The sequence below is a fragment of the Vipera berus genome (assembly GCF_964194415.1).
Source record: "Vipera berus genome assembly, chromosome: 2".
Lineage (NCBI taxonomy): Eukaryota > Metazoa > Chordata > Lepidosauria > Squamata > Viperidae > Vipera > Vipera berus.
In genome coordinates this window covers 278,092,133-278,110,290 of record NC_138203.1, presented here as the reverse complement: position 1 = coordinate 278,110,290, position 18,158 = coordinate 278,092,133, and the positions used below count along the sequence as shown (strand labels likewise).

Here is an 18,158-nt window from a genome sequence, read left to right as displayed (position 1 = left end):
AGATGGGGAAGAAATGGAGGTAGTGACAGATTTTGTTTTCCTGGGCTCCAAGATCACTGCAGATGGGGACTGTAGCCAAGAAATTAAAAGACGCTTGCTCCTGGGGAGGAAAGCCATGGCAAATCTAGACAGCACACTAAAAAGCAGAGACATCACCCTGTCAACAAAAGTGCGTATAGTCAAGGCTATGGTCTTCCCAGTTGCAATGTATGGCAGTGAAAGTTGGACCATAAGAAAGGCTGAGCGCCAAAGAATTGAGGCCTTTGAACTATGGTGCTGGAGAAGACTCCTGCGAGTCCCTTGGACCGCAAGGCGATCAAACCGGTCAGTCCTAGAGGAGATCAATCCTGACTGCTCTTTAGAAGGCCAGATCCTGAAGCTAAAACTCAAATACTTTGGCCACCTAATGAGAAGGAAGGACTCACTGGAGAAGAGCCTAATGCTGGGAAAGATCGAGGGCAATAGAAGAAGGGGACGACAGAGAATGAGGTGGCTGGATGGAGTCACTGAAGCAGTAGGTGTGAGCTTAAATGGACTCCAGAAGATGGTAGAAGACAGGAAGGCCTGGAGGAATGTTGTCCATAGGGTCGCGATGGGTCGGACACGACTTCGCAGCTAACAACAACAACAACCACTTTTAGAGTTAAAGTTAGATGAAGATGGGAGGGGGAAGGAAGGATATGCATGGGGGATTAGTTAGACATAATAACATAGCAGCAGAGCATTTTCAAGGTTGTATGCAACAAGAGGCCCTACGAACTGGCGGGTTATGCTAAGGAGGGAAAACTTACCTTTCAAACTAATTGGAGAATGTGATTTATGACGGTTAAGCAAAGGAGGGAACTATGCTTTAATATTACTGTGCCCAGGGGAGGGGATTCCAGATTTCGGCTTTAACCAAGTATTGCCATGTTATATTGCTCTAATAAAGACTTTTAAGGTAAACAATGCCTCAGAGTTCTTTGAAGAGTTCATTTGTGGGAACCTTGACACAATCCATAAACAAATTAAGGTATTAATTAATGATTATGATGACTGTTTTCCATTAAGCTGTTGTGGACACCTAGTAGCTCCATAGATAGATCATCTCAGTGATGATCTGCCCCCATCCTGGTCCTTCAGCTCTCCCGATATTCTCCCATTGCCACCGTACAGACAATCCTGGTTTCCCAACCGCAATTACGAGCCCAAAACTTCTGTTGTTAAGCAAGACAGCTGTTAATTGAGTTTTGCCCCGTTTTACGACCTTTTTTGCCACAGTTGTTAAGTGAATCACTGCAGTTGCTAAGTTAGTAACGTGGGTTGTTTGGTGAACCTGGCTCCCCCTTTGAGTTTGCTTGTCAGAAGGTCGCAAAAGGGCACCACGGGACTCCTGGGGACACAGCAGCCGTCATAAATACAAGCCAGCTGCCAAGAGTCCAGAGTTTGATCATGTGACCATGGGGTTGCTGCAACGGTCACACGTGTGAAAAAAATGTGGTAAGTCACTAATTCCATTCCCCGTATAAATTTAAATGGTCACTAAATGAATGACAGTAAGTCGAGGGCTACCTGTAATTGAGTCCGTCCGTCCGTCCGTCCATCCATCCATCCATCCATCCTGCTGTTGGTCCTGCTCATCTCTTTTCTTCTGCCTTTTCCATCATTAGAGCTTTCAGCATATAAAGCTTTTCAAGGTAATGATTTAGAAGCAAACCAGCTGGTATAATGTGAGATGAATGATGCAATGTTAGGAATGACTCATCGGGAGTCTCTGTCCCTTTAAGAGCTTGAGTATAAAAGGGAAGGCCTTGCTGGAGTCTTTCTCTCTCATCCTGTTTCCTGCTGTAATTGCTGTGTATTGGGCTTTGCTGAATGGCCACGTGTACGTATCTTCTTCCTAGTGTATATTTGTAGATAGTGTAATATAAACCACCATTTAATACAGACCACTGGTTACTGTGTTTACTCCTGGGTTACCTCAGCGCAATAAGACTGTGCAACCTCTGACAAAGCTGATTCTTCCAATAAGCTGTTGAAAGCAAGATAATTATACATGTGTTAATATTAATACAAAATATTTTAAAAACTCCCTTTTATGATCCTGTAATATTTAATTTGAGATAGAGTCAGGGCGACTGGATGGAGCTAAGCGTTTACTGGCTGGATGCCCTTTCTGATGCCTATGTGGAGTTCACAGCAGATATTTTTTTCTTCGTGCCTTAGGAGAGAAACATCTGCTGCTACCTAGGCAAGCGTCTTCACCAGTAAACTACCATGCTATTATTATTATTATTGTTGTTGTTGTTATTTTGATCATCGCACAGTCAGCCAGATGTTCAGACTGGATTTGGCATTTTTGTCTACCCATCGAGTCCTTACCAAGGACCTGGGATTGGCAGATGTGGATGTTTGATGGTATCATCGCAGGATGGAAGCAGTTCCTAGTAAGGCCGCCTTTTGCAATTGACTAATGGCAAATTTGTCAATGCCCTTGATGGTGTTCAAGTGGTGCTCCAGTTGTTTTGGGATTGCACCCAAGGCGCCTATTACTATTGGTACTACCCTTGCTTGCCTTTGCCACAGTCTTTCTATTTCTATTTGTAGGTCTTTGTGTTTGTTGTTGTTATTATTATTATAAATAATAATAATAATAATATATTTTATGTATTATTTATTAATAAAAATATAAAACACCCCAAAATAAGAATGTTTTAACAAAGGGACCTCAAAACCATAACAGATACATTGGGCTCCAACGCTGTAATGTCCTTGCCCGAATTCAAAGAGGGCAGCCTGGCGTGCTGTGATCTGCAGACAGTGTCCTGAAATCCTCCTCGAGTTACAACAGTTCATTTAGTGACCATTCAAAGTTACAGTGGCGCTGAAAAAAAAAGTGACTTATGGCTGTTTTTCAGAGTTACGAACTTTGCAGCATCCCCCCCACGGTCCCGTGATGAAAATTCAGCCGCTTGGCAACTGACTCATATTTATGACGGTTGCAGTGTCCCGGGGTCATCTGATCCCCTTTTGCTACCTTCTGACAAGCCAAAGTCAATGGGGAAGCCAGATTCACTTAACGACCGGGTTACTAGCTTAGCAACTGCAGTGATTCACTTAACAACTGTGGCAAGAGAGGTCGCAAAATGGGACAAAACTCACGAATTGTCTCACTTAACCACAGAAATTTTGGGGTCCATTGTGGTGGTAAGTTGAGGACTGCCTGCAATGCCCACACATGGAATGCAGTTTTCCTCATGATCCATGGTGCCTTTTTTTCCTTTCCCTTCAACCAAGCACGACGGAGGGACAGAGTTACTGAACCTGATGTCTCTCAAAGGGTCTCTGGCACTCTCAGAAGGAATCCGTTAACACACTGGTTTTTTTTTAATGCCTTGCAATTGTTCATTGGAGTTAATCGATAAGGCGCTTGTAATCTGTTTTGCATGCAATTCACAACTGCAAAGTTCCACCAGCTTCCCCGCCCTTCAGAAGCTTCTACCTCTTCATAAAATGTCTTAGCTGGAAAAGGTGTTTATTGGACTCCTTACATTCCCTTGACACGTCAGCCTCAACATAACTGCATTCTAAGAAAACTTAATCCTTTTTAAATCCTTTTTTCTTTTAATCTTTAAAGTGCCCCAGCTCTTTGGTGTGCGTGTATGTGTGTGTGCACATTTTTGATAAAATGAATTATTATAACAGAATAACAGTGTTGGAAGGGACCTTGGAGAATAGAATAGAATAAAGAATAGAACAGAACAGAACAGAAGAGAACAGAAGAGAAGAGAAGAGAACAGAATAGAATAGAATAGAATAGAATAGAATAGAATAGAATAGAATAGAATAGAATAGAATAGAATAGAATAGAATAGAAGGAAGCATATTGGAAATAGGAATAGGAATAAGAATAGAAAATAGAATAGAATAGAATAGAATAGAATAGAATAGAATAGAATAGAATAGAATAGAATAGAATAGAATGAAGATGGAATGGAATAGGAATAGAATAAATAGAATAGAATAGAATGAAGATGAAATGGAATAGGAATAGAATAGAATAGAATAGAATAGAATAGAATAGAATAGAATAGAATAGAATAGAATAGAATAGAATAGAATGAAGATGGAATGGAATAGGAATAGAATAGAATAGAATAGAATAGAATAGAATGAAGATGAAATGGAATAGGAATAGAATAGAATAGAATAGAATAGAATAGAATAGAATAGAATAGAATAGAATAGAATAGAATAGAATAGAATAGAATAGAATAGAATGAAGATGGAATGGAATGGAATAGAAATAGAATAGAAATAGAATAGAATAGAATAGAATAGAATAGAATAGAATAGAATAGAATAGAATAGAATAGAATAGAATAGAACAGAACAGAATGAAGAGAGATGGAATTGAATCTAATAGAAATAGAATAGAATAAAATAGAATAGAATAGAATAGAATAGAATAGAATAGAATAGAATAGAATAGAATAGAATAGAATAGAATGACAGAGTTGGAAGGGACCTTGGAGGTCATCTAGTCCAACCCCCTGCTCAGGCAGGAAACCTTATACCATTTCGGACAAATGGCTGTCCAGTCTCTTCTTAAAAACTTCCAGCTTTGTAGCATCCACAGCTCCTGAAGGCAAGTTGTTCCACTGATTAATTGTTCTAACTGTCAGGAAGTTTCTCCTTAGTTCTAGGTTCCTTCTCTCCACTGAGGTGGTCCCTAAAGTTCTCTTTTTTTCTTTTTCTTTTTTCTTTTTGCATATATCGCACTTTTTCTTCTGTTTGGTTTGTGTTTGTTTAGGAAGGAGTTCCCTCTGCAAATCAAGAGAGCTCAACACGGTCAACATTTGGCCAAGGGCTTCACAGCGTCACCTGTAACCTGGAAGCTAACCGGCTCCGAGCTTGGGGTTCCACTCTTGCCAGTCCAGAGGAGAAAATGTGTCTTGGATTTCAAACGAGCATTTGACCCCCCCCCCCCCCAAAAAAAAAAGTGGGAAAAGGCTTCCCCCCTCCAGTTAGCTCAATCGGAGTCGGGCGTTTTTAAGAAGCGATCCAGTTCGAAACTGGTTGTTTGACAGCTGGGGTAGACATGGAGCCAAAATTTAGAAGTCCGCAAGGGGAAGACGGTCTGGATCGTGTAAGGAAAGCCTGCAGTGAGGATTTTCCCAAATGCACGGAGACGGAGGCCTTAGGATGGAAGCTGTCGCCAGGAATCAAACGAGAGTCTTTCCGAGGGATGCAGCACCAACCCTGGAAAACCCAGTGGCGGGACTTTCTGAAGACCTTGCCGTGTCCCCACGTGGGATGGGAGGAGGACTCTGAAGTGCTGGGCAACACCCCTTGGGATGACCCCAAGGCCTTCCTGGTCTCCTTTGAGCACGTGGCCCAAGCCTGCCAGTGGCCCAAAGGCGAGTGGGTGCCTCGGCTCCTGCCAGCCCTGAGCGGAGAAGCAAAGCGGGCCTTCAGTGGCCTAGAAGCAAGAGACAAGGAGGATTATGGGAAAGTGAAGGCGGCCATCTTGAGAGGGGAAGCCATCAGGATCGAGCTGCAACGGCAGCACTTCCGCCAGTTCCGCTTCCAGGAGATTGAAGACCCGCGCAGGGTTTACGGACAATTGCAGAGGCTTTGCCGCCAGTGGCTGAAGCCGGAGAGGCGCACCAAGGAGCAGATCCTGGAGCTTCTGATCCTGGAGCAGTTCCTGGCCAGCCTCCCACCGGAGCTCCAGAGCTGGATCCGAGCCGGAGGACCGGACACCTGTTCCCAGGCGGTGGCCCTGATAGAGAATTTCCTGTTGAGCCGGCAAGAGGTTAAGGTAGGGAGGTGGCAGGCCTGTAATATTTGAACCTTCTCTGCAGGATGGGGGTGTGAAAAGTTAGGCAAAGTTAAGCTTTAGCATGGGTTGTCCTTGCTTAATGACGAGAATTGGGACCCGCATTTCCATCGCGAAATGATGTATTCATAAAGTACGACGTTACATGACTTCATCGCCTAGTGACGGCAAAACCACCATCCGCCGTTTGGTAAGTGAAAAATCACAGATTGGTAAGCGAGGACCTCCCTTGACTGACGACTTCCTGCCAGCTTCCCATAAAGTCAGTGGGGAAGCCAGCTGGACGTTGCAAGTCCCAGACGGCTTGCAAGCAAGCCGGCGGGCGGGTAGGCACTACAGAGTGAGGCGAGGGTGTGCTCGGTATTAAATGTGTGCACACTAGGGAGGGGGTGTTTGCTGCACAAATGTATGCTACGGAGTACTCTGCCACAGGGCTCCTCAGGAGAAAAGGCAGCGGGCGCAACTTGCAAGCTTGTCGGCTGGCTCCCACATTGATTTTGCTTGTGGGAAGGTTGCAAATGGGAATCACATGACCGTGGGGCACTGCAAGCATTGTGTAGGTGCGAGCCAATTGTCAAGCGCCCAGATTGTGAACACACGACTGTGGTGGTGGTACAGCAGCTGGAATATTGAGGAACGGTTACACCACTCTTACGATTACTCTTATGATATATACCACTGCGTTTAAAAGACAAAAGCCCCTCTTTCGAAGACAGCAAAGTCTCCACATTTTGGACAGAGGGGACCGCTGGTTTGAATGAGAGGTCAAAGAGGCCATCTGAGTCAAAACTGAACACCCTCCTCTCAACAGAGGGGGAGGGATACGACCTCATCTATCTCCAGTTTACAACTCAGTCCTTTCAGCAGTTCCAAGAAGGCTCCACACCCATTTCCATTCTAATAGTATGTTTTAAATGTGTGTTATGTACGTATATAGGGACGCGGTGGCTCAGTGGGTTAGGACGCTGAGCTTGTCGATCAGATGGTCGGCAGTTTGGCGGGTCGAATCCCGAGTGCCGCGTAGCAGAGTGAGCGCCTGTTACTCGTCCCAGCTTCTGCCAACCTAGCAGTTCGAAAGCACGTAAAAATGCAAGTAGAAAAATAGGGACCACTACGGTGGGAAGGTAACAGCATTCCGTGCACCTTTGGTGTCTAGTCATGCCGTCACATGACCACGGAGACGTCTTCGGACAAGCACTGGCTCTTTGGCTTTGAAACGGAGATGAGCACCGGCCCCTAGAGTTGGAAACAACTAGCACGCATGTCCGGGGGAACCTTTACCTTTACCTTTATGTACGTATATACTTTGAGAGGAAACAAATAAATTTCATTTTTAATGTGTGCCATTGTGCCCACATTAAAAAATGTCAATAAAGGTTTATCTATCTATCTATCTATCTATCTATCTATCTAATCTATCCATCCATCCATCTCTCTCTCCCTATCATCCACCCACCCACTCACCCACCCACCCACCCATCCACCCACCTATCTATCTATCATCTATCTATCTATCTATCTATCTATCTATCTATCTATCTATCTATCTATCTATCTATCTAATCTATCCATCCATCCATCTCTCTCTCCCTATCATCCACCCACCCACCCACCCACCCACCCACCCTCCTATCTATCTATCTATCTATCTATCTATCTATCTATCTATCTATCTATCTATCTATCTATCTATCTATCATCTATCTATCTATCTACCACCTGCTGCCGGCGACAACTCCCCTCCGCCCCGTGCGTTCTCACAGAGAGGGCCTCCTCAGGGTGCCCCCAGTCAGGGAATGCCGACTGGCGGCCCCCAGGGGGAGAGCCTTCTCTGTGGGCGCCCCGGCTTTGTGGAACCAACTGCCGGTGGAGCTCCGGATGGCATCAGACCTCCGAACTTTCCGTCGTGGCCTGAAGACCCATTTATTTGAATTAGCTGGTCTGGCCTGATGGGGGAGTTGGGTTTTAAATTCTTGTTTTAGGATAGTATTATTGTTTTTAATTGGGCACTGATTTAATCTTTGTTTTAATTTTTGTATTGTATTGTATTGTTATTTATATGCCCTGTGAACCGCCCTGAGTCCCTAGGGAGAAGGGCGGTATATAAATTAAATAAAACTAAACTAAAACAAACTAAACTATCTATCTATTATCTATCTATCTATCTATCTATCATCTATCTATCTATCTATTATCTATCTATCTATCTATCTATCTATCTATCTATCTATCTAATCTATCCATCCATCCATCTCTCTCTCCCTATCATCCACCCACCCACCCACCCTCCTATCTATCTATCTATCTATCTATCTATCTATCTATCTATCTATCTATCTATCTATCTATCTATCATCTATCTATCTATCTATTATCTATCTATCTATCTATCTATCTATCTATCTATCTATCTATCTATCTATCTATCTATCTATCTATCTAATCTATCCATCCATCCATCTCTCTCCCTATCATCCACCCACCCACCCATCCACCCACCCTCCTATCTATCTATCTATCTATCTATCTATCTATCTATCTATCTATCTATCTATCTATCTATCTATCTATCTATCTATCTATCTATCTATCTATCTATCTATCTATCTTCTATCTATATCTATATCTGGCTATCTATCTATCTATCTATCTATCTATCTATCTATCTATCTATCTATCTATCTATCTATCTATCTGATTCAGGTGACCCTGAGGGCACAGATAAACCCCCGAGTGACCTCAACAACTCTCTTAAAAGAATGCAAATTAACAGCTGTCTGCAAGGAGTATAAATCCTTTCATTCCCCACCATCCAGTCAGAGCTGAAGAAGCTTCTTGGAGGAGAAGCGAAACATCTTCAAAGAAAGCACAAGGAAGTCAGTTGCCTCCCGAAAAAGCGCCTTTGGGCTGTACCACTCGTTTGACTCCATTGCAACTTCAAACAGTCACTGCATGACTGGTCATTAACTGGGGACGACTTGCAGAAAAGGCCTTGGTGCCCAGTAGGCAGAATTTTTCACGCTTCAGCTTAATTATCCTGTTTTGATCCAAAATTGGATTCTCCTGTCTTCTTTAGGAGCCACCGCAGGAAACGATCACCAAGAGTTCCCTGGGTGAAGAGAGGGTTACTTTGAAGATTGACCAGGAAGAGATCTATAACGACATTAAACAGAACAATAATGGAGTTATCCATTTGTTGGGTAAGGAAATGACAAGCATTAAAGCCAGGGCTTCCATAATGGGGGCGGGCGTCAAAAAAGTCAAGATGGTCTTCCGCAAAGAACAGTGGCTGTCTTCAAATCACACTAAGCTGTCCCGCTCACTCATACACACACACACACACACACACACACACACACACACACAGAATAGTGGTTTAGAGGGTTTATCTTGTTTGGGAAACTTTTCAAGTGCCTTGTGGATTCTTTGGCCATTGCTCTGTGGACTAGCATTGCTCTGCTTTTTTGGCTGGACTTAGTTGGGACACTTCCGGGTTTTTTGGTGAAGGGAATTTCCCGGGAATATTAATAAACCCACTAAACCACCATTACACGTGCCTGAGAAGAGGACATTTGTCAGTGTGTTATGCGATCGCCATCAAGTAGGTTGGGTTTTTTTTGTGTTCTTTCATTTAGTGAGCTTGTAAAACGTAATAAAATTAAAGTAACAGTGCAAAGAGTTGGCTGGTTGCCCAGAAAGCAATGTAGAATAATAATATTTTTTATATTATTATTGATTGTTTTAGCGGGGCTACCATTTAATTCTTTTTAATTTTTGTATTCTGTATTTTTATATATGCCCTGTTCACCGCCCTGAGTCCTTTGGGAGAAGGGCGGTATACAAATATAATAAAATGAAATGAAATGAAACATTAAGAGAACAAGGCTCCAGTTGTAAAGAAATTAGAAGAAAAATTGGTGAAAATTTAACCAAAGGTGGCATTTCTACCGTACACTTTTCCCAAAAGGTTTCCACTATTTTGACCACCACTGTATAGCTGGAGAAGAGTGACCATGTTCCTTGAACTAACTGAAGAGAGTTTGAAGTTTGATTTTTCCCTCCCTGCAAGCAAACAAACAAAAAAAATGGAGCGAGTTGGACAAAACAACCCAAATTTGTTTCTAATTTGCCGATGGGAGGTTTTTATGCCAGGGACAACTCAGTTTTTCCTCAGTAGTGTATTTTCTTGTTTCCTTATATATATTCTGTCTTTTAAAGATAATGGAAATAAAGAATCTGGCGGTTCCAGCTCCTTGCTTCCTCCCGAGGGAAGGGAACCAGATAAAGTTTCTCCTAGTAAGGTAGGTGAAATTTCGGATGAACAAATGCAAAAGACACGTTAAAAAAAAAAAGAGAGAGAGAGAGAGAGAGAAGGGTCCTTTGGAAAAAATTGGGCTGAAGGATATTAGAATTCTTAATTGGCCAAGTGCGATTGGACACACAAGGAATTTGTTTCCGGTGCAGAAGCTCTCGGTGTGTATACAAGCAACAAGTCATAAAATTACGATTGTAATGATAAAATAGGGACGCGGTGGCTCAGTGGGTTAGGACGCTGAGCCTGTCGATCAGAAGGTCGGCAGTTTGGCGGGTCGAATCCCGAGTGCCGCGTAACAGAGTGAGCGCCTGTTACTCGTCCCAGCTTCTGCCAACCTAGCAGTTCGAAAGCAAGTAAAAATGCAAGTAGAAAAATAGGGACCACTACGGTGGGAAGGTAACAGCGTTCCGTGCGCCTTTGGTGTCCAGTCATGCCGGCCACATGACCACGGAGACGTCCTCGGACAAGCGCTGGCTCTTTGGCTTTGAAACGGAGATGAGCACCGGCCCCTAGAATTGGAAACGACTAGCACACATGTGCGGGGGAACCTTTACCTTTTTAATGATAAAATACATTCATCATCATCATCATCAAGTTGGAAGGGACCTTGGAGGTCATCTAATCCAACCCCCTGCTCAGGCAGGAAACCCTATACCATTTCAGTCCAATGGCTGTCCAGTCTCTTCTTAAAAACTTGCAGTGTTGGAGCATTCACAACTACTGGAGGCAGGTTGTTCCACTGGTTTGTTGTTCTAACTGTCAGGAAGTTTCTCCTTAGTTCTAGGTTGCTTCTCTCCTTGGTTAGTTTCCATCCGTTGCTTCTTGTCCTGCCTTTGGGCGCTTTGAAGAATAGCTTGACTCCCTCCTTTTTGTGGCAGCCCCTGAGATATTGGAACACTGCTATCATGTCCCCCCTCGTCCTTCTCTTCATTAAACTAGAAATATCCAATTCCAGCAGCCGTTCCTTATATGTTTTAGCCTCTAATCCCCTAATCATCTTTGTTGCTCTTCTCTGTACCCTTTCTAGAGTCTCAACATCTTTTTTACATTGCGGTGACCATATGTCACCACGATGATTTTTTACATCATAAATCATAAGATACAGGGACTCAGTGATTTTTTTTTTATTTTTTATTTTAATTCCATTTATATCCCGCCCTTCTCCAAAGACTCAGGGCGGCTTACAAGCTTAGCAGTAGCCTTCATTCTATGTATATGCCTGCTTATTAGGGCTTTCACACACACACCCCAAGCGGCATTATTACAAAGTCAGCTTAATTGCCCCCAACAATCTGGGTCCTCATTTTACCTACCTCGGAAGGATGGAAGGCTGAGTCAACCTTGAGCCTGGTGGGATGCGAACCTGCACTAATTGCAGGCAGCTGGTGTTACTTAAGGAGGCATTAGCCCACTGCTCCACCAAGGATGGTCATAGCATACTAAATAAGCCATCAACATAAATTATACTAGGAGACTAAATAAAACAATATAAACCATAAGATACACACAATAGAACAGGGGTAGGCAACCATGGCTCTTTGATGACTCGTGGCCTTCAACTCCCAGAATTCCTGAGCCGGCCACGCTGAGGGGAAAGGGAGAGGTTTCCAAGCTGAGCCATGCTAGCTCAGGAATTCTGGGAGTTGAAGTCCACGAGTCATCAAAGAGCCAAGGTGGCCTACCCCTGCCATAGAGTTACAGTCATAAGAAGATAAGGAATAGGCAATAGGAAGGATGTGAAGGATAATAACAATACAGTCCTATTAGGTCAGCGGCTCCCAACCTTTTCTACACCCCGCATCCCTGGAACACTTCTGATGTCTTCTCGCACCCCTTACAAAAGTTTGAAATTACGGCAACAAATCATGCACATACACTACAATTTTGAAAAGCCCCAAGTTTTCGCACCCCCTGGAATATCGTCTCGCACCCTGAGGGGGGGGTGCGAGCACCCCTGGTTGGGAACCCCGGTATTAGGTAGTTGGACAGTGTTTTGGGAATTAGTAATTTAGCAAAGTGTGTAAAGCAGTGCCTCCTGCGTGGCCCAGGACAGTGGGGTGTTGTTGAGGCTTTTAACCGGGATGCTCGGGAGGCTGGTTGTGACAGGGGGCTTGAAGCGGTACTCGGGGCTTGAACTAGAGGCCTGGTGGCTGCTGGCTGCAGCTGCTGAAGGCCCTGGCCAGGAGTAGGCCACCTTGGCTCTTTTATGACTCGTGGACTTCAACTCCCAGAATTCCTGAGCCAGCATGGCTCAGCTTGGAAACAACTCCCTTTTCCCTCAGCATGGCTGGCTCGGGAATTCTGGGAGTTGAAGTCCACGAGTCATAAAGCGGCCTAGGCCAGGGGTAGGCCACCTTGTCTCTTTTTTGACTCGTGGACTTCAACTCCCAGAATTCCTGAGCCAGCATGGCTCAGCTTGGAAACCTCTCCCTTTCCCCCTCAGCATGGCCGGCTCAGGAATTCTGGGAGTTGAAGTCCACGAGTCATAAAGCGGCCTAGGCCAGGGGTAGGCCACCTTGTCTCTTTTATGACTCGGGGACTTCAACTCCCAGAATTCCTGAGCCAGCATGGCTCAGCTTGGAAACCTCTCCCTTTCCCCCTCAGCGTGGCCGGCTCAGGAATTCTGGGAGTTGAAGTCCACGAGTCATAAAGCGACCTAGGCCAGGGGTAGGCCACCTTGGCTCTTTTATGACTCGTGGACTTCAACTCCCAGAATTCCTGAGCCAGCATGGCTCAGCTTGGAAACCTCTCCCTTTCCCTCTCAGCGTGGCCGGCTCAGGAATTCTGGGAGTTGAAGTCCACGAGTCATAAAAGAGCCAAGCTTGCCTACCCCTGCCTTGGGCCTCTACTTCAGCCCCCTCACTGCCACTTAGGGCTGCCATTGTGCAGGATGGCTGAAAGGGAAGAGATGGGGGGGAACTGGGGGTGGCAATTCCTTATCCTACTGAGCCTCAGGACTGGGATGGATCAAGCTGGAAGTGGCTTGGATTGGGGCGGGTCCTCGCCTAACGGCTGGTGGGGTTCAGCTAATGAGGGCAATGGGAAGGGCCTGACGGGCATGCCTATTCGATGCCGTCACGTGACATCACACTGTGCAACCGCATCGTTTAGTGAAGAGAATTCCAGTTGCACTTAACCATCGTAACTCGAGCATACCTTGTGTGGGCATGTTTGTGTGAAATACTGGCCCGTGGTCTGCTAGAGTTCATGCATTAGCCCAGTTGCTGGAGCCATGGGATGCGCAAACTGGATTATCATTTTAGTCTAGGATTTGTGAATAGCTGTGTATCTTGCCGGAAGTATTTCCAGTTGTCAGTTTGATGATCTGATGTGGTCTTTAAAAAGTTTAAGCCTGTACTGGGCTTCTAATGCTGAATATGTGTTTGTGTGTGCAAAAAGGCTGTATCCTTTCTTGCCTTTATTCCTTCCTTCCTTCCTTCCTTTTTCCTTCCTTCCTCCCTCCCTCCCTCCCTCCTTCCTTCTTTCCTTCCTCTCTCCCTCTTCCTTCCTTCCTTCCTTCCTTCCTTCCTTCCTTCCTTCCTTCCTTCCTCTCTCTTTCCCTCCTTCCTCCTTTCCTTCCTTTCTCTTTTCTTCCTTCTTTCCTCCCTCTCTCCCTCCTTCCTCTCTCTCTCCCTCCCTCCTTCCTTCTTTCCTTCCTCCCTCCCTCTCTCCCTCCCCTTCCTTCCTTCCTTCCTTCCTTCCTTCCTTCCTTCCTTCCTTCCTTCCTTCCTCTCTCCCTCTCTCCCTCCTTCCTCCCTTCCTTCCTTTCTCTTTTCTTCCTTCTTTCCTCCCTCTCTCCCTCCTTCCTCTCTCCCTCTCTCCCTCCCTCCTTCCTTCTTTCCTTCCTCCCTCCCTCCCTCTCTCCCTCCTCTTCCTTCCTTCCTTCCTTCCTTCCTTCCTTCCTTCCTTCCTTCCTTCCTCCCTCCCTCCCTCCCTCCCTCCTTCCTCTCTCCCTCCCTCCCTCCTTCCTCCCTTCCTTCCTTCCTTTCTGTTTTCTTCCTTCTTTCTTCCCTCTCTCCCTCCTTCCTCTCTCCCTGCCTCCCTCCTTCCTTCTTTCCTTCCTCCCTCCCTCCCTCTCTCCCTCCCCTTCCTTCCTTCCTTCCTTCCTTCCTTCCTTCCTCCCTCCCTCCCTCCCTCCTTCCTCTCTCCCTCCCTCCCTCCTTCCTCCCTTCCTTCCTTCCTTTCTGTTTTCTTCCTTCTTTCTTCCCTCTCTCCCTCCTTCCTCTCTCCCTCCCTCCCTCCTTCCTTTCTCCTTCCCTTCTTCTCCCTCTTCCTCCCTCCCTCCCTCCCGCTCCTTCCTTCCTCCCTCCTTCCCATCATCTCTCTTTCTGCATCCTATTACACTTATCCTTGCCAAATGCCATACGTTATTTTGTAGACATTGATAATCATGGAACGATATGCACACGCATGCTCTGCAAGTGACTTTTTCCCATTTCCAGGATCTCCTGGACCCGAATGATGCTGGCGTTTCATTGAATGTGGTCGATCCAACCCCGATCCAACTGGGCCAGCAGACCATGTTCTGGCAAGTCATGCAGGAGGAGGATGGGGACGCAGATTCTTTGGGTAAGGGTCCTGGAATTGTTAGGGTCCCTAGAGGACCTAAAGTCCAACCCTCTTCTCAGTGCAGGAACCACTGGAGCATTTAAGAAGAGACTGGACAGCCATTTGTCTGAAATGGTATAGGGTTTCCTGCCTTAGCAGGGGGTTGGACTAGATGACCTCCAAGGTCCCTTCCAACTACTTCTTCTTCTTCTTCTTCTTCTTCTTCTTCTTCTTCTTCTTCTTCTTATTATTATTATTATTATTATTATTATTATTATTATTATTATTATTATTATTATTATTATTATTATTATTATCTCTGACATATGGCCATCCGGCTTCCGTTTGAGGCCCGCTGGCTTATCAACTAGGAAAGCTGTGTATTCAAATGGAAGGTTATTATGGTTGATCGTACAGTCAGATGGACTGCTTAAACTGATTTGGCATTTTCTGTCCACTTACCCAGTCCTTCCCAAGGACCTGGGACAGGCAGAGGTTGTCATTTGGTAGTCTTAAAAGTTGCCATTGCAAGAAGATGAGTCCAAAGTCGCTGAAAAGGTCAGAAAGTTAAAAACACAAAGAACGGTAAAATAATGTAACAGCAAAGACGGAGGAACACAAGGTGAGAAAAACGGACAATAATTAAAAATAGGCACTCACTGCTTAGAGCAGGGGGGGTCTTCCAACTTGGCAACTTTAAGACTTGTGGACTTCAACTCCCAGAATTCCTCAGCCAGCCAGTTTGAAGACCCCTGGCTTAGAGGCTTCGAACCACCCTAAGCAAAAGCCTGGACAAAGAGCCAAGTCTTCAAGAGTTGACAGGAGTAGGATATGAGCTGCCTTTGAGGGGAACGTTAGTCTAGACCAGGGGTAAGCCACCTTGCCTCTTATATGACTTGTGGACTTCAACTCCCAGAATTCCTGAGCCAGCATGGCTCAGCTTGGAAACCTCTCCCTTTCCCCTCAGCATGGCTGGCTCAGGAATTCTGGGAGTTGAAGTCCACGAGTCATAAAGCGGCCTAGGCCAGGTGTAGGCCACCTTGCCTCTTTTATGACTTGTGGACTTCAACTCCCAGAATTCCTGAGCCAGCATGGCTCAGCTTGGAAACCTCTCCCTTTCCCCTCAGCATGGCTGGCTCAGGAATTCTGGGAGTTGAAGTCCACGAGTCATAAAAGAGCCAAGGCGGCCTACCCCTGGCCTAGCCTATAGGGCAGATGCTGTGGCAGAGAAGATGCCCTTCCAGGGTCCCAATAGGCGGCAGTGTTTAATCCAGGGGTCTCCAAATATGGCATTGGATCGATAGAATTCCTCAGCCAGCCATGCTGAGGTATGCTGGCAGAGGAATTCTGGGAGTTGAAGTCCACATGTCTTAAAAGTTGCCACGTTTAGAGACCCCTGGGTTAATTGAAGGAACCTGGAGCCTGCCGATTCTGTCAGGTTGGATTAGCCAGATAGATACCATAGGAGACAGATGTCCCCCCCCCCCACCAAAAACAACCAAATAAAAAAATCACGACAAGGATCTATGCCGTATACGAGGCTGTCTTGCATGGCCTTCGTTTCACCTGGAAGCCTTGGGGAAATATTGCTCTGTCGTTTCCAGGCCTCCCCTGCTAGCTAGGAATTCTGGGATTTGAAGTGAATGCATCTGGTAAGCCTCAGGTTATTTAAAAAAAAAGACTAGCTAATGCTAAGACCGTTTGGTCTAACGGTAAAGGCACCAGACTAGAAAGCACGAGACTGTGAGTAACTCAAGGACCACGTCTAGTTAGCGCCTGGTTTAGCTGCTCCGTTGAAGTGAGACAGACTGAACAGAAACGAATGACGGGGAAGCTGGGAAGCTAAGAATTCACCAGAATTTGTACTCCAGTTAATTCTCTGGTCTCCTTCTGTCTTGAATCCTAAGAGGGACTCTTGGTGCCCAAACCGGATCTTGCTTCCAATCCAGAAGAAGAGGAGGAGCCGGGTTTCATCCAGTTCCCCGTCGAAAGCGAGAGAATTCCGGATCACGAATCAGGTAAGAGGAAAGACTGAATTTATTACTCTTGCAAGACCAGAATAATTTTAGAGCTCCCTTTGAGCCAAGTTGGTTTTGGAGAGCATTTTAATTTTTCTCAGCCAGCTTTCTTTTTCTGTATGCTTATTTAAAGCATTTTAGGGCATTGTTCAGCAAAACCTTTTTTTTTTGAACAAGCTGGCCTGGTCTGATGGGATGGGGTTGGGTTTTATAAATTGGTTTTAACTTTTAATATGTATTAATTTATTACGGGCATTGTTGTTTAATTACTTTTTAATTTTTGTATCCTGTTTTTTATTATGTATTGCCCTGTTCACCGCCCTGAGTCCTTCGGGAGAAGGGCGGTATACAAATTAAATTATTAAATTAAATTATTAAAAAAGTACAGGATCCCAGAGCAATAGGCCTACAGTCAGTGGTGGGATTCAAATACATGAACAACCGGTTCTCTGTGTGGATGCCACTTCTGGAAGTCCTTTCTGGGACCGGGCCACAAAAAAATTAGCTACCGCTTCTGCCAAAGTGGTGCGAACCGGCTGAATCCCACCACTGCCTACAGTCAGTAAAAAGCTACAGGTAGTCCTCGACTTACGACCACAATTGAGCCCAACGTTTCCGTTGCTAAGCGAGACATTTGTCCATTGGTCCAGCGATGTATCTGCCTGGCCAAAGTTGTTAAGCGAACCACGGCAGTTAGTAACACGGTTCTTAAGTGAGTCTGGCTTTCCCATTGATTTTGCTTGTCAAGAGGGTCGCAAAAGGGGATCACGTGATCCCGGGACACCGCAACCGTCATAAATATGAGTCAGTTGCCAACTAAGTGGCACTTTGATGCCATGGCCATGGGGATGCCGCAAAGGCCGTCAGTGTGAAAAATGGTCCTAAGTCACATTTTTGAGTGCTGTTGTAACTTCAAGCGGTCACTAAACGAACTGTTGTAAGTTGAGGACTATCTGTATTATTATTATTTTTTAAGGTTTTTTTTTTAATGCTGCAAAAGGTCCACCTCTGGAAGAAAATAGGAAGATTCATTGCGATTGTCTTTAAAATTTCACGCAGCTTTGGAAAAGGTCTTAGGTCGGACGGACGTCTGTTGAATTGGGGTTGCCTTGTTTGAAAACCAAAGCACACACGCACAACATCAGGCCCTCTGCCACTAAGGAAAATAAGATTGTGAACTATGGATCCGTTTGGTAGAAATTGCATAGCGTGAGTCTGCCTGCATTAGCACGAATGTCCATTTTGCAGGAATCTTGGAATCTTGGCTCTTGACAAGAGCAAACGTTGAGAGAGAGGGAGAGAGAGAGAGAGAGAGAGAGAAGGGGGAGAGGGAGAGAGAGAGAGAGAGAGAGAGAGAGAGAGAGAGAAGGGGGAGAGAGGGAGAGAGAGAGAGAAGGGGGAGAGAGAGAGAGAGAAGAGAGAGAGAGAGAGAGAAGAGAGAGAGAGAGAGAGAGAG

At 45.3% G+C, this 18,158-nt stretch overlaps 1 protein-coding gene across 1 annotated transcript in view; it reads left to right on the top strand.

Moving 5' to 3' along the window:
- Positions 1 to 18,158, top strand: part of LOC308661165 (uncharacterized protein) — a 34,062-nt gene that overhangs the window by 6,491 nt on the left and 9,413 nt on the right. Inside the window, exons 2-6 of the mRNA XM_081315994.1 lie at positions 4,793 to 5,803; positions 8,898 to 9,021; positions 10,040 to 10,122; positions 14,579 to 14,705; positions 16,592 to 16,702. Coding sequence (XP_081172120.1) covers positions 5,081 to 5,803; positions 8,898 to 9,021; positions 10,040 to 10,122; positions 14,579 to 14,705; positions 16,592 to 16,702 — 1,168 coding nt within the window. The 5' untranslated portion in view covers positions 4,793 to 5,080. The remainder of the gene's footprint in view (positions 1 to 4,792; positions 5,804 to 8,897; positions 9,022 to 10,039; positions 10,123 to 14,578; positions 14,706 to 16,591; positions 16,703 to 18,158) is intronic.